Source organism: Micromys minutus (assembly GCF_963924665.1).
Source record: "Micromys minutus genome assembly, chromosome: 27".
Taxonomy (NCBI): domain Eukaryota; kingdom Metazoa; phylum Chordata; class Mammalia; order Rodentia; family Muridae; genus Micromys; species Micromys minutus.
In genome coordinates, this window is record NC_137962.1 from 30,473,955 (window position 1) to 30,496,691 (window position 22,737).

The 22,737-nt window shown below is 44.1% G+C and overlaps 1 protein-coding gene across 1 annotated transcript in view; it reads right to left on the minus strand.

Moving 5' to 3' along the window:
• MOV10L1 (Mov10 like RNA helicase 1) overlaps positions 1 to 22,737 on the minus strand; it is a gene marked incomplete at both ends in the record, with an annotated part of 60,796 nt that overhangs the window by 30,685 nt on the left and 7,374 nt on the right. Inside the window, 5 exons of the mRNA XM_080939728.1 lie at positions 4,130 to 4,294; positions 7,755 to 7,825; positions 8,080 to 8,257; positions 20,793 to 20,969; positions 21,632 to 21,744. Of these exons, the coding sequence (XP_080795854.1) occupies positions 4,130 to 4,294; positions 7,755 to 7,825; positions 8,080 to 8,257; positions 20,793 to 20,969; positions 21,632 to 21,744 (704 nt within the window). The remainder of the gene's footprint in view (positions 1 to 4,129; positions 4,295 to 7,754; positions 7,826 to 8,079; positions 8,258 to 20,792; positions 20,970 to 21,631; positions 21,745 to 22,737) is intronic.

Here is a 22,737-nt window from a genome sequence, read left to right on the forward strand (position 1 = left end):
AAGAAGTGAAGCATACAAAAAGATGCAGAAGTATTTATTGCTTCCTCCCCTGCATGCCTCTGTCCCAGTCAATGTCTGCCCAGGCGAGCGCCTGGCTAGCTGCCTCAGTACATCTATGTAATATGTATCAGCGCTGATATTTTCCTTTGTCTATGTCCTTAAGACACATTCTGTGGGCTGGAGAGATGGCTCAGTGGTTAAGAGCACTGACTGCTCTTCCAGAGGTCCTGAGTTCAATTCCCAACAATGACATGGTGGCTCACAACCATCTGTAATGGGATTCGATGCCTTCTTTTGGTGTGTCTGAAGACAGCTACAGAGTACTCATATAAATAAAGTTTCCCCAGTGTAGGGGAATGTCGGCAGTGAGGTGGAAGTGGGAACATAAAGGCAGGGAAAGGGGGGATGGGAGAAGGGGAAATGGCAAGAGGAATAACATTTGACATGTAAATACATAAAATATCCAATAAAAAATTAAAAAAATTAAAAGACACACTGCATAGACCCAACTTCCAGTGTTTTGTCAGGACTCTGGGTTTTCTATGGCTGTCACTGTTGTTTCTATATTCAAGGCTACCTGTGTGGTCACTTGTCTTTTCATGCACACCTTTTTGCATTCTGGGAGTAACTGGCCTCTTATTTCCTCGACTTCAAACCTGAAGCCCAGCAGGCACAGGCACAGTGGCACAAGTCTGTAATCTTGACCCCCAGGAGGCCTTAGGATGATTGCTTTGTTTTTCAAGACAGGCTGTTAGGCCAGACCAGCCTCAAACTCACTGTGTGACTGACTTTAAGACTTGCTCTCACCTGCCCGCCAGTCCTGTCAGGCTATGAGCACAGCCCTGAGACCAAGGCTGGGCTTCTCTGGTTGCAGTTCTGTGTCAACACTGGGAGATGCTACCTTCCAGTCTTGGCTATTTTCTCACAGGCTAACAGACTGAGAGTGGAAACTCCAGGGACCTGTCAGTGTGGAGAGTCTGCTACCACCTGTTCTCCCTCAGCACTGCCAACTTTTCCTTAACGTTTTGTCTCCTCAGCTCAAGTGTCTCTAAGTGCTGTTATACACAGCACTGCTCACCTCACCTGCTTTCTCTTACTCGAGAGTAAGTCCTAGTACAGCTGACTCCCAGTGCTCAAACTGCTGCTTTATACCTTTTGTAGGAGCATTTTGGAGAGGGTGCTGCTGGGGCCTGAACTCCAGGCCTCCAACATGCTAGGCCTACCTTCTACTGGAATTATATTTCTAATCCTTTTCTGTTTTTTTAGGAAACTATTTTCATATACTTTTACCTTTAAAAATGTTTTATTTTTATGTATGCATTTTGCCTTCATGCATATCTGTGTACCACATAGTGTATAGCACACGCAGAGGCCTGAAGAGGGCGTCTGATTGGCTGGAGTTGGAACTACACAGTTGTGAGCTGCTATGTGGACGCTGGGAGTCACACCAGGACTTCAGGAAGACACTCTTAACTTTGAGCCACTCTCCAGCCCCTGTAGCCCCCATCTTGGCTGACTGACCAGTGGAACGCTAGGATTTACCTAAAGCTTGTCTAGAGACAACACTGTGCGTTTAAGAATGCAGCACTTCAGCAGTCAGGAAAGCCCTCATCTGAAGAGTAGTGGCTTCTCTTCAGCCCAGTCTGCTTTCTATCTCCCCAGTCACCTTTCTGAGAATCAGGCAACAGAATGAAGCTGGAGTAAGGTGACGAAGGACTGAGAGGCTTGTAGGTTAAAGTTACCTGTGCTCAGCGAAGACTTCTATTTTCAGATCAAAATAAAAAGTGTAGAAGGAAATGCATAGCTGATGATTTTTAATGGATAACATTTAAAATTTTTGGTTTACAGTGTTTTCCATGACTGAGTGAGCATTCTGAACTGTTGTCCCCACCCCCATGGTACATATATGACTGTGTGTACATGTTTGCAATGAGTGCAAATGTGTACATGCCGTGGTTGACAATACGTAGGTCAGAGGACAGTCTTGGGTGTCACTCCTCATGGTACACCTTGAGAAAGGGCTGCTTTATTATTCACTACTATGGACTACATGCTAGCTGGCCTCTGAGCATCCAGGGATCTCTGATAATACCTCTCACTCAGTGTGGGAGTGCTGGGAGGACAGTGCGCCACTGTCTAAGATTCAAACTCAAGTCCTCACTGTTGAGCAGCAGGTGCTTTACCCACTGAACCATCTCCCTGGCTGTAAAACTACTGCGTTTGCCTCTAAGTGACTACTTAATGCTTGCAGGAAGTGTTGTCATCAGCTTTGCTGGATTCATTTTCTGTCAACAGTAGTCAGTGATGACTACAGACACTCATAACTGGTCAGAGTGTTGAGAATAAATGGATGCCTGCACTGTTCAATGTCCAGCCATACATGGGACATCTGTGTCATCACCTCCAAGGCTCAGATGGTATCACAGAATACGGGGCAGAAAGAATATAAGAGCTAGAGGAAGGTGCAACTCCATGTGGATTATATTTCTGGGCATGAGACGACATTGCACTTCTCACAGCAGCTTTGGTCACTTGCATAGGACTAGCTGGATGGACTCCACATCCTTAGATGATTTCAGCACCTTTAACAGCTGAGAGGGAGAGGGAAGGGGAAGGAGCAGGGGGAAAGGGAGAGGCATTTTCTTCAGTGGTATAGCAATGGTAAGATGCTCATGCTACTGTGAATGAACTCTCAATCATGATCCTGTAAGCAACCCTAATAAAAGATATGAAAGTAGAGGAGATTAGTTGGGAAAGGATAAAGGAGTAGGAGAGAACAAGGGAGAGTAGTGGGGCGTGACTGTGCTCAAATTCTATTCTGTATATGTATCACAGCTATAATGAAACCCATTAGTATGTATAACTAATACTTATGCTAAAACACTTTATAATGAAGCAGTTACAGAGATTCTAAGCAACAAGATTCCTCCCTTACATTTTTGATTACTTAGAGAATAGTAAAAGTTTCTAAATATTACATGTAATTTTAAATTTTATATTATTACACACTTAAGACATTCCCATAAAATTACATTTCGATAACACACAACTGTAGTTTGTAAACTCCAGGCTGCCATGGATCATTCTTCATGTCACTAGGACACAATAATAAAAATAAAACACTTCCACTGTATTCACTAAGAGCCTAGTGCTCGATCTCCAACACAAAGGCACCGAGTTTCCATTCACAGAATAACTGCTTTAGAGAAGAAAAAAAATAAAGTCTTTACGGTAACACCCTGCTGAATGTGAGTCTTTCCAGGTATTTTCTGTACAGACACAAGCACTTGACTGAATCCCCTACCCCAGTGTATACAAAAGAGTATACATTTTCTTTCCAGACAGGGTCATACTAACTATCCCTGGATGATCTGGAACTCTTATTATAGACCTGGATGGCCTCAAACTCACAGAGAGCCTCCTGTCTCTGACTCCTGAGTGCTGGGATTAGAGGAGTGCACTAACTAAAAATCACACTATTTTAATATAATTCAGTAAGACCATACCTTATCATACTTTAATTTTTTTATTGCTTAAATATATTATAGTGTTCTGGTCCAACATATAACTATATACATGTTTAAACTAAATACAGCTTATGACTATTCTAGTTTACATTATATATATACATATATATATATATATGGATTTGTCTGTATGATGTCTATGTACCATGTGTATACAGTGCCTTTCAAGGCCAGAGATGGTGCTGAATTCTAACAGGCAGATGTTAGCCACCACCTAAGTGCTTAGAGTCAAGCTTGAGTTCTCCTGAAGAGTAGCAAGCACTCTTAACAAACCATCTCTCCAGCAGCCCTTGTCCCCACTACTTTTTTTTCCCTCAAGACAGAATTTCTCATTGTAGCCTTGGCTGTCCTGGAACTAACTCTGTAGACCAGGCTGACCTTTAACTCACAGAAATTCACCTGCCTCTGCCTACTAAGTGCTGAGATTAAAAGTATAAACTACCACGCTTAGCTCTTTTGGTTTTAACTGAAATTTAGACTATTTGTGAATAACATTCCTCTAATATTCCAATCAAGTGAAAAGTAAGTTCATATTATATATCTCAATATTAAAGTCATTAGAGCACTATGTTGGTGATGGACTGCCCGTCATTTCTGGTTACCTTGGTGATTGACTGCCTGTCATTTCTGGTGTGGTTGGTGATGAACTGTCCGTCATTTCTAGTTACCTTGGTGATGGACTGCTCATCATTTCTGGTGACGTTGGTGATGGATTGCCCATCATTTCTGGTTACCTTGGTGATGGACTGTCCATCATTTTTGGTGTCCTGTGCAAGGCTCCAATTCCCTGTCACCTGAGGAGACTGTAAAATGACTTCTTCTGGAAATAATACTTTGAAAAAAGAAAAAGTGAAAGGACAAATGATGTTATTTAAAAGTACAAATGGAGACAACCTAAATATCTATAGCTGGTTCTGAAATAGTTTATATTCCATTCTGTTCTTCAGAGATTCCCCTTCCCCCTTTCCCAGTTTTAATATTAAGTAGTATTGCATAGACTTTGCAACAAGCCATAACTTATCAAGAATGAACTACATTACCAGGAGTTCAATGCAGAGAGCAATGAACTAACTTTCAGTTATGTAAGTATGCTATCTTTACAGAGTTGAAATAGTAAAAAAAAAAAAAGGAGGGGGTAGAGAAACTGCCCCATAGGAAGATAAAAACATGTGCTGTCACATAATTTAATTCCTACAAATCACTGAGGAAGTGAAGAGATTATTTTAAGAGCTCTATAAACGTGCTCTAGGAGGATTTCATACTACTCATCTCACAGAACACTACCTTTTACACCCAAATGAATGACCTGCTCAAGAGCATAGTGACACCGTCTGCTTGTGGTCCTGCCAGAAAGAAAACATAAAATAAGAACTTTGTTAAGGTTAGAATTTGATTATAAATCAAATTTATGATGTGAATGTTCTTTCCAAACTCCAACTTCCTTACTCCTGCCGAGATAAATGCCTACACTCATAACCCTCACCACAGTGGTTCAGTTAGCAGGGGCTGGACTCCCTCACCACAGTGATTCAGTTAGCAGGGGCTGGACTCCCTCACCACAGTGATTCAGTTAGCAGGGGCTGGACTCCCTCACCACAGTGATTCAGTTAGCAGGGGCTGGACTCCCTCACCACAGTGATTCAGTTAGCAGGGTCTGGACTCCCTCACCACAGTGATTCAGTTAGCAGGGGCTGGACCCTTTGTAAAGGGGCCACTGTTCTCCCAGGTTTTGGCACCAGTTGTGAGGATGCACTGAAACCACTAAGCTGGACTTCTCCATGGGTAGGAAGAGGTTTATTATGAATATGAGACTGCTACATGGCTCTCTCTCAGGGACAGAGCGAGTAGCACACTGGTGACTGAGCAGGCTATCTCTCAGGAGGGCCCTGAGGCTAGTGTGGAGAGCACAGTGCTTTGATACGAACCACAGGTATATGGCAATAAAGAGCCAGATGCCCCATTTGCCAGGGGAGATAAGGGAGTGGCTCTTGCTGGCATCCAGAGACCAGTTTCACAGGTTATCCGTTCTCCCTGTCAGCATCTAGCCTGAGCTGTTCTCAGGCTATCATTTTGGGACATAGGCAGTGGCAGTGCCTTTTTTGGGTGGGGGGGATTGGGACCTAACACATGGATCATTTACAGAATACAGGAGGGTTAACATGCTATCTCTTGCATGCTCATGGAGACTTCAACTGATTTACTCAAGGACAGACAATCTGAGAAGGTGAAAAACATTTATATTAAACTCACTAAAACCTTACCTATTGTATGTAAACTCTACATCCATAGGTTCAAAGTTATACATTTGTTCAAATCCTGGATTAAGTTTAAGAGTTACATCTTCTTCATGAATCTAAAAAAAATAACTAAATGAGTGATTCAACTTCTACACAGTAGACTAGCCTTCCTGGGAAAATCTTGTATCTGTATTTGGCAATAAAACATGAAAATACCATTTTATAGATTTGGGCCAAAATTTGGTATCTTACCTATCTGCAAAATTAAGCAAAAGCGTTAGATAATCCCTAAGCTATACAGACAGGGGAATGTCTTCATTCACATTTCATCAGCGACACTCCTGTGGTAAGTACACTGACAACCTGCCGCACACCAGGTTATCCAAGGACCACACAAGGCCTTCCCTTTTGAGTAGTACTGCCAACAAATAAAGCTAGATCCTGCATAAAATAATACCCCATACTTTCTCCTGCATAGCAGAGAAAGGGAACCTCCAAGGACAATGGGAGGAGAAGCAGTACATCAAACCCAAACATCCTCAGGTAGAGAGCAGCTGAGGCTGAGGCCACCCAAGGACCTGGTCACAGAGTCCTGTCATTCTCAGAAGATGCTGCCACAGCCCTTCATTAGGAAGGATGCCTAGCAGAGGCTTCTGAGTTACCCAGAGATTACAAAAACTGAAAGGAAATTCACAACCTAAGGTCATTAAGCACACTGAAACCAAGCTTTTGAGACTGAGGGCCACAGCCCTCACCAGCCTAGGATATTGTAGACTACCTTGACCTCTTATCTGAAAAGGTTGCAAATGAGAAAATGGAAAGACATATCTAAGCAAGCACAGGGCAACTTAAACTCATTACACAGCTTTAAAGAACCAGATTATTCAGAAGTAAAAGCAAGAGGGGTACTGGGAAGGCTGTAAGTGGGACTGGGTGTTCCCTGGAACCCTAGTTACTTTTATGTCAATCTGTCACAGCTAGTCATTTGAGAAGAGGAAACCTCAACTGAGAGAGCAAGTCATTGTCAAGTAAGTAGGATGTTTTCTTGATTAATGGCTGATCTAGGAAGGCCCAGCCCACTGTAGACGGTGCCAACCCTGAGTAGGTCATCTGTTTGAAGTAAGGTATCAGGCTGAGCAAGCCATGAGACATGAGAGGATAAGCTGCATTCCTCCATGGCTTCTGCCTCATTTCCTGCCCCTAGGTCACTGCCTTAAAGGTTCACACTTTGGTTTCCTCTGATGATAAACGGCAACCTCTAAGTCAATTAAATCATTTCTCCCACATGCTGCTTTTGGATGAGGTGTTTTATCACTAATTTAGACATCTAGTGTGTGCTTGGCAAGAAGATCCTCTGGTGCAGGGCAGCTGTTAGTGGGTATCTCTCAGCAAGGGCCCAAGTGAGTTTTCTCTTCCCAAACTCTACAAATTGGCTCTCCTAGTAGGGCACAACTTTCCAAGGCCAAGGGACCTACACTGCTGGTTGGAAGGTGGCAGAGTTGATTTCAGAGTGATAACTACTTGTTTTGGGTGTGGCTACTCCACTAACTAAACCACCTGGGTATACTGAAAGCCTTCTGGATCAGCCTAAGTATCCCACCCCATGTTCTAGACAGAAAATTAATGGCAGAACCAAGGGAAGCCACGCTGAGACTGAGAATATAGTGACTTTAGGGAACATGCAGCAACCACTAAAGGGTCTCAGCCCTACGTTAGTGTGTCCCTCCTCCTGAGGTTCCCACTTGCTAGCTCTTCCTGATCATGCACACAGTGCCCAAAGCTGGTTAAATGCAAACATGGCTTACAAGTAGTTTTATATAGATAGAAATTATAGACTTTCTTAGACAGAAAGTTCCCTTTACACAACAAAGATTATTCAAAGATTCACCATGTCTTTAAATGTCCCACAATACAGACAAAGCCACTGGAGTCCCTCCTCAGAGGTAGATGGGTCAGTCTGACCTTCACTCTTTGAGGATTATCCTCTCACCTCCATGACATAGCCGATATATTCAATGACATGTCCATTGTATTCTTGAGATTTTAAAATCAGTTTGTCACCTAGGTTAAAAAAATCATGTGTCAAACATAAAATCATTTCCCATTTTACTATTAAATTTTAATGAAGCATAATAAAATATAACATTTTGGTATTTGTAGCTTAACAATAATGTATAACAGAAAAGTACGAATAGTATATACTTTTGATCATTCACACTTAAGTAAATGTTGCTTCAAAGGACATAAATAGATAATCCAAGTATACAGCCAATTAAAACTCTGTCACGGTGATCTTTAACCCAGTGAGACCGCACCTGCATACAGGGAAGGCCGGCTCTCAGCGAGCCCTGGGACCTCCAGAGCCAGCAGGTCTCCCTTTCTCTTGAGGACAATGCCGCTCATGTTGTACTCCTTCAGCTCTATTTCTGCGTGGATCTCCTCCAGCCACAGCAGGGTAGAGAACTTCTCCTTGTAGTTTGACATGTTCAAAAGCTGAAAAAGAATCATCCAGTCTGTGAAGTCCAACATATCTAAACTGCTTATGTCCAAGACATTTGCTCCAGACCAAATGATGAGAGGTTATGAACCGAATCAGCATACCTCTTCCTTAAGCCTATGGAGAATCATAGGGTTCTTGATCTTCACTGGCTAAAACCTCTCTCTCTCTCTCTCTCTCTCTGTGTGTGTGTGTGTGTGTGTGTGCGTGTGTATGTGTGTATTTGTATACCCACGTGCGTACAATGTAGGTGCGCTTGCCTATGTTAAGTACATGTTGAGTCCAGAGAGTGATGTCAGAATGTCTTCTTCCTCGCTCTTCTACCTTCTGTTTTTTTAGATTTTATTATTTTGACATGTACAAATGTTTGCTTGCTTGTATACAAGTACACCACATTCATGCAGTGCTGGTGGGGCAGGAGAGAGCACTAGAGCCCCTACAACTGGTGTTACACAAGGTTGTGAGTCACGATGTGGGTGCTGGGAACCAAATACAGATCCTCTGCACTAAGAGCAAGTGCTTGAAGCTGCAGAGGCACCTTTCTAGGTCCTCTCATTTTACTTTTTGAGATAGGTTCTCGATGAACCAGGAGCTCACCATTTTGGCTACACTGACTGGCTAGGGAGCTCTGGAATCCCCATCTCCATTTCCAGCCTGGTTAAACATCACACACCACATCTGTGTTGTAAGTTGAGTGATGGGAAAATGAACACAGGCTCTCATGGTTGCACAGAAGATACCTTACTCTCTGAGCCATCTTCCCAGCTGTACTGGCTGGTTTGGTGTGCCAACTTGACACAAGTTAGAGTCATCAGAGAAGAAAAACCCTCCATGAGATCCAGCTGTAAGGCATTTCATCAATTAGTGATCAGTGGGGAGGGCCCAGCTCATGGTATGTCTGTAAGAAGTCATACTGAGGAAGCCATGGGAAGCCAGTAAGCAGTATTCCTCCATGGCCTCTGCATCAGCTTCTTCCAGGCTCCTGCCCCGCTTGAATTCCTGTCCTGACTTCCTCCAATGATGGACTATGATCTGGAAGTGTGACCCAAACAAACCCTTTCTTTACCAACTTGCTTTCTTGTCATGGTGTTTTATCACAAAAATAAAATCCTACCTAAAACACCAGACCTCTTTTCTTTTTAATTAATGTAAAGTCATAAATTTAAACAGCATATTTTAAGCCAAATACATTCTAACACAATACAATCCAAAGATATACTAATTTGATACACACATGCTAAGAAATGATGGTAAAAAATATTAACAGCCTTTACTTCCTATAATAAAACCATCATATTTCTTAAGAGCAGAAAAGTTTATCCGTGCAGTATAAACACTGTCACTCATAACATCTAAGTTTAAACCTTTAGTTAGTCTCAGCTTCTCTCAAAGCTCAGGCATTACCCTCTGAGGGCTCCTCACAAGAAATGCACTGCTAGTTGCTACAAATGCTAAGATTTCCTCTGAAATAGGTAGAAACCTGTGAAAAGCTCAAGTCCTGCTTGTACAGAAAGACCCTATCCCTCTCTAGGGCCCATACATTCTCATGCATCTGGATACTCCTCAAACAATGAGAAAACTGACAACAAATATTTCCTGAGATATGGCAAGCTTCCTATACAATGTCAGACCTTAAACCTTGGTTTTCTAGACTTCTCTGAGCCTCTGAACTCACACATGGTCTTCCACCTTTCTTGAAAGCAGTGTATTTGTAGAGCTCTTGGTGCCACTTCAAGGATATTGGCAAGAATCTGACAGTGGGCTAGGACAAGGACATAGGCTCAAGATCTTGACTATCTTGGTGAGTCCTTGAATACCATGGGACCTTTGACTACGCCTTGCTTGTTCCTTCTCTATTTTGTTTATGCCTCAGAACTGACCATATTCCCTGCATGTACCTACAAAGATATAAAAGCAGACTGGGAAAAATTAAACACTCTTCAGCACTTGCTGAAGTTATACTATAATGTTGTCTAATTGTCTTTTCTTTCTTTAATCCTCACTCCCTCCACCAAGTCCCTGTTGACTGACTGAGCCTGGTCAAGTCAACTCTTTCCCTAACTGCTTCCCTGGCATTTCTGGGAAGAAAATTTCAGCAAATGACAACGTAGAACACAAGGGATATGCTGTGGTGTTGATGGTGACATTTCCATCTAGAACTAAGCTAAAAGACCTCTGACTCCCAGTCATGTCTGTTGAATTCAGAAGGACTTGCACTTCCAGGTTTTCTGCTTGGGGCGGGGGCGGGGCTGCACCCAGCAGCAGTGCTGTCATCTTTAGTGCTCTGGGGGCAACATGTAAGTGTGGAAGCCTCCTGGCGCTGGCTGGCGTAGCAGAAAGCTGGCTTCACTCTCCCATTCCCACTCCTCTTTTTGAGCATTGTGAACACCAGTGAGTCATGAAGGTGACTCATCATCGTGAGTTCCTAGTTACCTGTGGCAGAATCCTGACAGGAGATCTGAATCCAAGGACTCACCCTGGTTGTGAATGGAGCTGTAGTGGTGAGTAGCACCCCACATCCTTCAGATGTTCTCCTACCTCTGCAAGAAGCGGCTGGAAAGTCAGGATGTCGATTTTCTGTTCTACACATTTTTTAAGTCTATCTGGTATTGGATACTGTGGAAGAAAACTTGGAAGTTGTCGCCTCGAGTTCCTTAAAAGAAAAAAAAAGTTAAATCGATGTGTGTAAGTGTGTATGTTTGTGTGTGCACATGTGTGATGTGCATACACACTTGTAGAGGCTAGACGATAACTTTGGGTGTTGTTCCTTAGGTGCATCAACCTTGATTTTTTGAAACAGTCTCTCTGGCTACCCAATGCATCCCAGGATCTGTCTGTCTCTACTTTTCCCGTGGTGGGATTACAACGGCACACCACTGACATGCCTTTTACTAGGGGTTCTGGAGACTGAACTCAGTTTCTCAAGGTTACACAGCAAGTACTGACTGAATTCAAAGTAATTCTTAACTTAAATGTCTTATATGTTTATGAGTATCTCTTATCTATAATGTATGGGTCCAGAAATGTTTCAGATTTTCTAGTTTTTTTTTTTTCAGTTTTGGGATTTAACTGAGCAATACTTCTATATACTTCTAGCATATTGTTCTTATTCATTTTGCAATACTTATATAGGTTTTATCAGTTATAGATTTTCTGAAATGCAAAAAATTCTGAAGCTTGTAGGTCATGTCAACATTCAGATGTTTTCAGATTTCAGATTTCAGAAGACTTCAGGTTTTGGAGATGATCATAGGAGACATTTTTCCTCAGATACTCGGCCCTGTTTCAGAAAGGCCAGAGTTCATTTGTTAATGGGAGCACCTGACATGAGAACTAGACAAGGTCACTCTGGTCTCAGGATCCTGTCTCCATATAAGCTCTGGCATGGTTTTCTCATTTCTGCACCAGAGCTGGGCAGAGCTATGCAAACTGTAGAGGAACAAGACAGCAAAGCCCCAGGAGCCTGTTTAGACAATAGGCTTAGTCAGTTTTAACGTCCTAAGTAGCTAACTCTGAGTGAAGGTGGGACACTAGAAATGACTCTGACACACTCTTGGTAAGAGCACCCTGTGTGGAACCTGCTTCAGCTGATCTGCTGGTTCTCAGCTGTTTCTCTGTAGAAATCTTCTACTGTCATCTAGCTAGCTGCACTCAGATTCACAGCGGGTTCTCATCCAGGAAGGAAATAACAGAGCTATGGACACGGCAGGAAAATGGTAGAGGTGGAGAGAGCGAGGACAGAACAGGGCCCTTCAAGCTCTGATGCAGTCTGTGCTACACTCAGGGAGCAGAGGTAAACAGCCACTCTCTGCCTCATGGCCACCTCCTGTATAGTGGGTTCCTGTACCTCAGGACTGTGTGTCTCTGGGTGAAAACTCTGAAGTCAACTAATTCCAGAACAGGTAGGGCTACACAGAGAAACCATGTCTTGAAAACAACAAATCTAGGATCTATATAAACTCAGAATCAGCCATAAAAATAACAATAACAAAACAAAAACATCCAGTCAATATTTAGGCAAATGAATCAAACAAACAGTTCTCAAAAGAAATACAAACTGCTAAGTGATCATAAAATGCAAATTACATTGCTCAGAGATTCCTTCTCACTATCTTAGTGACAACAGAGGCTCCTGAATGCCAGCAAAGACGTGGGAGCCACAGCACCTTGGACTGTGAGGTGGTGCAGCCACTGAGGGCAGTACAGAATTTCCTCACAAAACTCAAACAGGAGCTGCCCCCAGGGTGCTGTCCACAGGACCCCACAGCAGCACACCACAGAGACACTGCACATCCCTGCTTATCCCCTGCCCTACGACAGCTACAGTAATGCCATCAGTCCAGACAGACAGCAACAGCTGATGCATAACGTCATACAAGAGTTTCAGGAAAACAATCGTGTTGTGTGATGAACCTGGAGACCATCATCATAAGAAAGAAGAAAGGAGGGAGGGAAGGAGGGAGGGAGGAAGGGAGGGAGGACAGGTGGGCAAGCTGACTGGCTAAAAGAGGAAAATTTTCTCTCACATGTAGAACAGAACTGTAAGCTAATACCCTTCTCATACTATGAGAAGGCAGAAGACTGTGTGTGAGGGAAAGGGAGAAGGGAAAAAGAAATACAAACAGAGACTACTGGAGGGAGGGGGTAAGGACAGGTGATGAGTAGGCAGACATCAGCAAGGTACAGTTATCTATCTATGTGTTTAGAAGTATCACAAAACCGCCATTGTTTTATACACTTACTTAAAAAATTTAAAAAGAGCCAGGCATGGTGGCTCACACTTTAATCCCAGCACTCAGGGAGCCAGAGGCAGACAGATCTCTGAGTTTGAGGCCAGCCTGGTGTATAGGGTGAGATCTAGGTCAGTCAGGGATAAACAGAGAAACCCTGTCTTGAAAAACCACTACCAATAACAAAATGTAAAAAAGTCTGATGCAGTACATGACCCCACCATAATGTCCACAACAGGGGCATGACTGAGCACTCCGACTGAGTGACCTGGGAGTTTTGGCAGCACATGCAGGCATTAGATAGCTGGACGTGACTGCCCACTACTGCCAGACTGTCAGGAAGCCAAGTCTCATTCTACAGCAGTGTCTTCAACCAAGGGCCACAATCCCTTTGAGGTCACAGATCAGATGTCCTGCATATCAGATATTTACATTCATCACAGAAGCAAACTCACAGTTACGAAGTAGCAATGAACTAACTTTATGGCTTGGGGTCACCACACCATAAGGAGCTGTGTTAAGGCTTGCAGCACTATAAAGATGAGAGTCGCTCATCTAGAGAACGTCTCATACGTGGATGTGCTAATATTCCCAGGGAAATAGCTAGCTAGCAGGGCATTAGAGCATTTGCATTTGTTGGCGTGTATCTTAGCTTCCTCTTGAGGAACTCCAGCTGGACAGTGTGTCACTGGGTGGGAACCAGAGCACTGGCTCTTATAGTCACTATCCATTGTCACGGACTCTCCGTGCCTACAGATGGGGAGCCATCTCACTCCCAATCTGGGCTTTTTCACTAGATATGTACTCAAAAGTGAGCAAGAACCATCAATACTTACTGGCTGCTCTGTGCCAGGAAACTGCATTTTACATGCTCTAACCATTTACTCCTCAAACTACATGAGGTAGAGACTATCAGTTACAAATGAAGTTAAGGCACAAAGAGGTAAAAAACTTTCTCAAGGCCACACAGCATCTTGGTCAAAGTGCTGTGATTCACACTATGGTCTAAAAAGCATGGTGTCCACAGCTGTCTTCCAAACAATGGCCAAAAACAAGTCCAGCAGTCCCACAGTACTGTCTGCTAACACACTCTCCTCTCGGTCCATGATCCTTTTCTTAGACTGTTACTGGGCTAACATGATCTGAAATCCAGAATTTTCCAATATTAGAGAAATATTCTTGCCATGATAGGCTATGGGCAGCACCTGAATCAGACCCTTAGGAGTGACAAGGACGTGACAATGTGTCCAGCACCCAGAACAAAGCCATTTAACCCTCACACAGGTCCCTGGTTTTTGGATCTTATGCTTTGTTAAGTGTAGACAAGAGCAGATGGACGTGGGATCTAATCCAGGCAGATAGAAATGGGTCACCCACAAACCTATGCTCAAGTCATAGAATTCATTCTTAAACGGTACCAGATCTTCAAAGAGGCTTCCAGTCACCAAGCAATCCTGGGGCCTAACACAAACCACACTGCAACCAGCCAGCAGGGCACAGATCTACATTGATGCTATAGCAGAGGGCAGCAGAGACAGTCCTACTCAGGAGTGAATGGGAAGAGCCAAGAGCCAATCCATTCTGGTCTCAAAGTGGCCCCAAGATCTCCCAAGGAAAAGTAGAAGTGAGGGGCACATGGGCCTGGCTTGCGCAGACACTGTGGTAAGTCAGAGAATCTGCCCTAAGTTCCACAGGCATGCATCCTGCCCCAAGAATGGTAATGAAGAGGCTCCAACACAGGCCTTGCCCATCACCTACTCATCTGGTGAGGAGGGGATGACGGGGGTGGGGTGGGGGGGAATGGAGAGATGGGAAAGCAGGGGAGGGGACATGTCTGTGGTCGGCCTCCTCAGAACACATAAACAGAAAGTCACACACCCATCTCATAGTACCTTTTCTGTGTGGTCACAACAACTGTTGTCTTTGCAGACACCGATGTTTGGGAGCTTTTAGGCTTTTTCCATGAAAACGGCTCACGCACAGCTATCAAGGCCTCCTCGTTGCTCAGCACATTCACTTCAAGATGTCGCCCAATGAGAAAGTTGGAAAAACAGAGCAAAAGGAGCTCCTTGCAACGGCCAGGGTTTCTTGAAAGAAAGAAGAAAAAAAAAAAAAAAAAAACCAAAAAAAAAAAAAAAAAACCAAAAAAAACCCCCCAGAAATTTAGTCTCAGTTATAAAAAAAAAAGGCAGATTCAATCTGATTTCTCTTCAATATTTAAAGAAGTTGCAAAGCTATAAGAAACAGCCCTGCTGACATTTTAGTAATTTTTTTTACACGGAAAAGTTTACTTTATAAAACAAGAAATAAAGTATTTCTCATGTGTGATGCATAATCTCAATTATCAGTGTGGTAAGATCTACAATCACCAGGGAGATAGGTCTTAAGTCCCCCTCCCCCAGGGTATTTTATCATGGCAATAGGCAACATCACTAATGCAGGTACTTAAAACAGTCCTTTCTATAACTCTTGGAACTTAACAGGGAACACACTTTCCCCATATTCCAGACCTCCTACTGTTACTGAAATGTATGGTGTTTGCTTGATTGCTTATTTCTAGGGGTGGCTCTAACACAGGTGCTGCTGTGCATAGTAGCCTCTACTCATAACAACAGTTTTTTCAGCCTAGTTACTCTGTTACTTTACAGTTAAAACCCCAGCGAAGCCATGTACATTTTACATGGGTGAAGGCCTTGTGTTTGGTTAAAGGTTACCTACAACCTGATGGGCTTGAAGCAGGGCAGCAGGTTTGTCTCCAAAAGGATGTGAATGACTGGTGATATGGAAGAAGACTGGACCAAATATCAACCGTCATGACCACAAGCTTTTGAGCAGCCAGACTGTTGGGGGGTGATGAGGAGGGGGAACAGGAAAAGGAGAGTTTTGTGAAAGGCTGGGGGAGGGGGTACTACCAGGTCACAACCACACCGTGAGGTGAGGGTGGCAGAGTGGAGGCAGGACTTTCCAGTCTGGGCTATGTCACTTTATCCCCCTGGCCTCTCAGTTCACTACTGTCTCGATGAGATTCCCAGAGATAAACTGAGATCTTCAGGACAGTGGGACATGAGCTCAGGATGGTTACCATTAGAAAAGCTCAAAAGCAGCAGAGGATGCTGATATCTAAATGGGTTACAAGCACTGTTTTCTTTGTAAAGATGGAGTCAGGTTGTCTGCAGAAGATATGAGTGGATCCCATCCTAGGTAGACATCTTCTGGGCCAACGCGTGTCTTAGTGATTTGGTTCTACCAGTGACAGGCATGAATTTTTTAACATATAAGCACCACAGATGACCCAAGAAAGAAACAAACACGTACTTGGCTTTGCATGTGACTACAATGAAAGTTTTCTCCCCTGGAGGAATGAGGCCCCCAGGCTCAGGCTCCTGTTTCTCTGAAGTGTTTCCTTTTTCTCTACTTTCTTCTTTACAAGCACAGCCACCTAGAGATGACATTTATACCAACAGGTTCTGGGGAAGGTACTTATTCCTAACAGTGTTGGGAACGAATGCTCAACACAAATCAACATTTGAAGGTAGTTAACAGAACAGGGAAGCGGGACATGGGGGTATACCTATAAGACAGCCAGTATGGGGAGAGGTCTCTGGCCCTGAAATCTCCCTAGTTGAGGAGTGCCCATATCTCCTAAAGCACATGCTGGTCTGTGTGACCCTGTTCCTGTCCCTATCCCAACCCCAACACTGCAGGAACAGAAGGGCCCAAATTCAAAAGGGTTCAGACATCAAGTACTGCCAGGGCGTAGGGCAGACTTGTTAGATTACTAGTCAAAAGGTCAGCTCAGTTCCTGGGTCTGATGGGGAAGCAGCTGCTCCATCTACCTGGAGAGATGTCTATGTTATTCACCAGACTGCTCTCTGTTTTGTCTTCTCTGTGATGATTCAATGAATTAACATTTTCGCCTTCAGGAACAGAAACATCAGCCACTCCTGAACAGGACTGGCCTCTGCCCTGTGCCTCAAATCTAAACTGGTGTGCTTTATCCCAGCCAGCCAGTCTGCAACTGACAAGGTCCTGAGAAATCTCTCCTTTATTCCTGGAAAAAGAAAAAAGAGCATGTACTATGTCAGGACTTCCAGAGCTGACATTACATTACAGTCAACCGAAACCACATAATTCAGTGTTGCAGAGTCCCTGCGTGCACCTTACATTTTGAAGGACATTTTAGGGTAAAATTTGTGAAGTGAGAGATGATTTTCTGGCAGTATGTGTGTGGATGTGTGCCTAGAGGCTGGAGAGGGAAACTGGCTCTTTGCTTCCCCCTTAGTGTGGGTTGTGGGGAAGTGGGGTTTTCAGGCCTGCACAGTGAGAGCCTTTACCAGCTGAGGCTGCTCACCAGCCAAGGGGTGAAATAGTTCACAGACTTTCAGAGGGAAGATAAATGGGCAATATACAGTGTTTCAATAGAGTAAGCAACTTGTATCCCTTTGCTTGAAACTTCGGGGCACTTACTCTATCCAGATCACAATAGCTTTGCTTTCTCCTTCCTTCAATGTTCCAAAACTGGTCATTCTTGTAACTTCAATGTTCCCTTTGTTTTTCAGTAAGAGGGTTCCATAGGGTTCCTGGGGGGCCTCCCCAATAGTGGGATCTCTGAAGAAGACAGCAAACAGTGTCAAGGTGCGAGGCCTCCCCACAGCACTACTGTCCCTTCTTGTCTTCCTCCTGCCTCCCAGCTACACCAACTGCCCAACAACATGGAGTGGCCATCAGGGATTCTACAAGTCCTACAATTTCTCAAGTCCTCTCATAGAAGAGCATCACAAATGTCCCCAAGGCTAAAGGGGCAAACAGTGGCATCTGACCTACTCCCTTAGGGGTCTGACTGCTGAGATTTCTGCTCTGTATTGCCTCCCAGACTACAAAGGATGGCTGGCTGGAAGGATTGAACGGGGCACACACAAGGCTTTGCATTTAAAGATCTCCCAAACTTGTGTTTGAGTTTTTTTTTTTTTTTTTTTTTTAAGTACAGTTGAAGCCTACATGAGAACATTTCCTTTACAATGGACTTCATACTTAAACCGGATCCTGTAAAGATAAGATGAAGATGAAAAGTGCCCACTGCCTAAATGTTTCATTGTCCCAAGATATGTGGACACTGGGCTATACCGCCTGTGGTGTTTGGCTTCATAGCACGCCATGTAAGCCTACAACCTGGAGCAACTACACTCTACGACATGCACAATCACCAAGCTGCCTGCCCCATACCACATTTCTCAGAAAATGCATGCACTGTTAAGCAATATTGACTGTGAAAACAGCTCAGTGGGAAGTTCCACTTTTCTGAAAGCAAACTTCTCCTTTCTCTCAAAAGGAGTCCCCTGTGCTTTCTCACACCCACGTGCTGGTCTAAGCATGGGAATGGCAGCATGCCGTGGCTCCCCTGCCCCAGCAGCTTCTACTCCATGGGCAAGACAGAATGGGTATGTGACGGAGCAGAAACAGAACTCTCAAGAATCCACGCTGGCTGGACATAGTGGTACCACAAGAACTGTAGCACTCAGGAAGCTGAGACAGAGGATTGCTAGCTATATCCAAGATCTGGGCTACACAGTCAAAGCTTTACCACAGAACAAAACTGAAGTAAACAAAACACAGTGACAACAGCACAATGTATAGCCCTGGGAGAAGGTATGGCAACACTACACCAGCCTGCCCTCCTCCATACTCTATGTAATGGCTGCCCATCAGCTTACATGGAGCAGAGCTGTCTCAGCCAGACACCGGGTTAGGTGCTAGATGTGGGGCAGAAAAGGAGACAAAGCAGTTTCACACAGAACTCATATTTTACTGAGGAGACAGAACAGTGACTAGAATAATGAAACATCTAAGGAGCCCACTAGTGGTAACTTCTAAGGGCAACATAAGACGAGGAAGCCCAGTGGGCAGAGGGATTGCTGCCACCTTCAGAGAAGAATGGGGGCCATACTGCTGCACAACTACGTGTGTGTTCCATGTTTGCAAGGTGGTCAAGGTCAGACGAGGACAGTAGATCCCCTGGGACTGGAGTTACAGAGAGCTGGGATTTGCCATATAGGGGCTGGGAATTGAAGCTGTATCCTCTGCAAAAACAAATGCTCTTAATAACTGAGGCAGCGCTCCAACCCTCAATATATAACCTAGTAATGAAAAGACAACAGACACAGAACAAGAATGATGTTGGACATGCCGACACACACTGTTAGCCCCAGAAGTTGAGGCAAAGGCAGGCAGATCTTTCTGAGTTCAAGGCAAGCTTGGTCTATATAGAAAGCCCAATCAAATATATATAATAAGACAATGTATAAAACAAACAAAAATCAACAAAAGAAACAACAAAAATTTGGGATAAAAGTGGGGCTGAAGATGTAGCTCAGAAGGCAGAGAGCTTGCTTAGTGTGCACAAAGCTGGGGCTCAGTCCCTACCCCTGCACAAAGAGGGTATGATGGCACATGCCTCCTGATTCAGAGTTTAGGAGAAAAAGGCAAGAGTATCATAATAAAATTCAAGGCCATCCTCAGCTACACGGTAAGTGTGAGGCTGCCTTGAGATCCTGTAAAAGAAAATAGGAGAGAACAGAAAAAAGAATAAAATCATGGCAATCACTACTATGATCCAATCTGACCTGTCCCCTCCAAAACTCAGGCGGAAACAATTACTCTGATGACAAGGTGGGATTCTGCCTCTTCCCAAACAAAGAGGTGGGACCAGGAAGCACACTGAGTAGGGCTCTGCTCTCATGACTAGGATAACCAGTAAGTCTAGTGGAGTGTGTTATCTATATGGATCTGCTGCATAAGCCATTTGACTAGGGTCTCTTAACATGTGCTGCTTTGTGCTACCTCAGGACTCTGCTGGCTGGAAGGCCATTTCTGTATCTGGAGGTGTGACTCAGTAGTATAGCAGATTTTCCCAGCATGCACAAGGCCCTGGTGTCAATCACTAGTACTAGGGCAGGGTTGAGGGAGCCATCATTAGATGCAGCCCTTAACTGTGGATCCTAGCAGTAACCTTTTATCTTAAACCTTACCTAGTCTATAGTACAATGTTATCAGCAACAGGAAGTGGATTAAGTCAACCACTACCAAGAGAGTAGGGATGAAGGGACTCTTGGGGCCAAGTATGTAGTGTCATGCCTAAAGGCAGGCAGAGGTAGGTGAATGGGTTAAGCTTGAGGTCAGCCTGGTCTACACGAAGAGTTTTAGTACATCCGGAACTAGTGATGCTAGCCTGTTTGTTTCTAAAAACAAAGATACCCTTGGAATTCTACACCACTCAGCCACAGGATGATTTTTCTTAACCAGTAGATACAGGGCCTGGAATGTCTACTACTCTGACTTTACTGTCAGTTGCACGTGCTAAAAACAGAAACATGCTCTGAGAAATGGGTGCTCGGGATTCCACCTTCACGCCAGTACCACAATGTCACCTTACAGAGACCTAAGCAGACCACATGTCACCTCATGGTACAATCTTTGAAGAACAGTTTAAACCTACCCCTGGCGGTTCATGTGTATGTGTTCATATATGTTATAGCTCACACGGAAGTCAGAGGACAACCTCTGGTGGTCCTCTCCTAATATATCAGTTGTAGGAATTGAATTCAGGCTGTTAGCCTTGGCAACAAGCACTTATAACTGCTGAGCCATCCTGTCAGCCTGGTGGTACGATCTTATGGAACCACCATTATACACAATCCATGAATGACTGAAACCTTAGACAGTACTTGACTACAACTCTTTAAAATATGCTTAAAACTGGCCCTTTAATTTCCAGAGAAGAACTGTTTGGATACCACCTCTTCACAGGGGTCATGCACAGTGCTCTCCAGATGTAGCATGACTGGCTGCTCTCCACAACCACAGCATTGACAATGTCGTGTCTCCTCGGTATGTACCCCTCCGGCAGCTTCAAGGAGTCCAGGCTGAAGAAGATGCTGTCCTCTATCACCCCGTTCCTCCCACACAGGCTGGAAATGCAAACCTGCAAGTGCAGCGCTGGATATTGCTTCAAAGTGTATATGGATAAGGGGCACACTTCTCAACATTTGCCTCTCTGAATCTCAGTAACACAGTCTGGCCTTAGCAATCAGTGAAGTCCAGTACAGCATGGATGCACAAGAGCCTGAAGGGTTCAGGCTGAGGGAGAGGTTGGTGGTGGCGGCTGACATCTTTGCCCAACGTCTCTGTTATATCCAGGTCATACATCCACTTCAACCCAGTGCAAAACCCAATGCTGCTGTAACCCGCACCATTCCCTAAACCATCAGCTGACAAGGAAGCTCGAGGGATGTAGTGCTTTGTCCGAGAACATCTTTTACACATCCAAGGACATGCTGTCAGACCTTAGTTATAGAAGCATGCTGCTGCCTCTACTTCCCCTTCTAAATGTTTTTACTTTTTGTAGAGGGAGGCTTTGCCTGAATGCCTCTGCACCCTGTGCATATGAGCCTTAGGAAGACCAGAAGAGGGAGGGAGATGGATCCCCTGGAACTGGAATTAGACAGTTGTAAGCTACCATCTGTATACTAGGGATCAAACCTAGGTCCTCTGGAAGAACATCCATTGCTCTTAACCACTGATCCATTGCTCCAGCCCCACCTCTACTTCCTTAAGGAAACAAAGAACCATTCACTAGCACATTACCTTGTCCACACGCTTGTACCTCAGAGGCTTCACTGAGATCGCCTCACTGCTCCATGTCCCTGGCCTGATCCAATACTCAGCCTCTACCCAGTCACCCTTGCATGGGTGGAAACCTGAAATGGTCAAAGAGAAAATTTCAATAGCATTCAAATGTGCAGTGCACTCTGAGCTTATGACAGGCTCAAGTCACTTCTGGGCCAGCTTCCTTGATTTCTGTTTTAGGTACTAACCACCCTCTAGCCTCTGGACAGTGGATCGCAGACTTCCTGATGCTGTGACTCTTCAATACAGTTCCTCAGGTTGTGGTGACCCAAATCATAAAATTATTTCATTGCTACTTCATAACTGTGATTTTGCTACTGTTATAAATCATAATGTAAATGTCTCATATGTGACCCTTATAGGTGTTGTGACCCACAGGTTGAAAACCACTGCTCTAAGAGAAGGGAAGGGAATCCATCATGGTCATTCTTAAGTCAGGCCTGTCATCTCAGACTCCCCCACCCCTCTAAATCTATTTTCTATATTTTTCTATATTAAAAGTAATTTTAACCAAGTGTCATGGTGTACACCTCAAATCCTAGCACTCAGAAGGCAGAGGCAGGCAAATCTCTGAATTCAAGGCCAGCTTAGCCTACACAGTTCCAAGCCAGGGCTACATAGTGAGATCCAGTCTCAAAAAAACAAAACAACACCAAACCAGAATAAATCCCCAAAGAATTGGGGCTTGAGAGAAAGCATATGCATGAGTTAAAATCCCAGAATCCACACAGAACCAATGCAGTGGTGCTCATGGAAAACCACAGTGCTGGGGGAGTAGAGACGGCCAGATTCTTGGAACTCGGTGGTCAGTCATTCTACCTAAATTAATAAAAACTGGTGGGTCATTTTAGAAAAGCATTTAAGAAAAGCACCATTCTCAACATTGGTAATTATGCCATCAAAATGCTGATCAAAAGCAGTACAGTGTTAGTTCATGTTAACACCTCTTCTCAGATGTGTTACAGCACAGAAAAAAGTCGTCTGGATACTCCTGGCTGCATCTGAGTGACCCCCAAAAGTTGTGGGTTCAGGGTATATGGGCACATGCAAATTACCTTGACAGC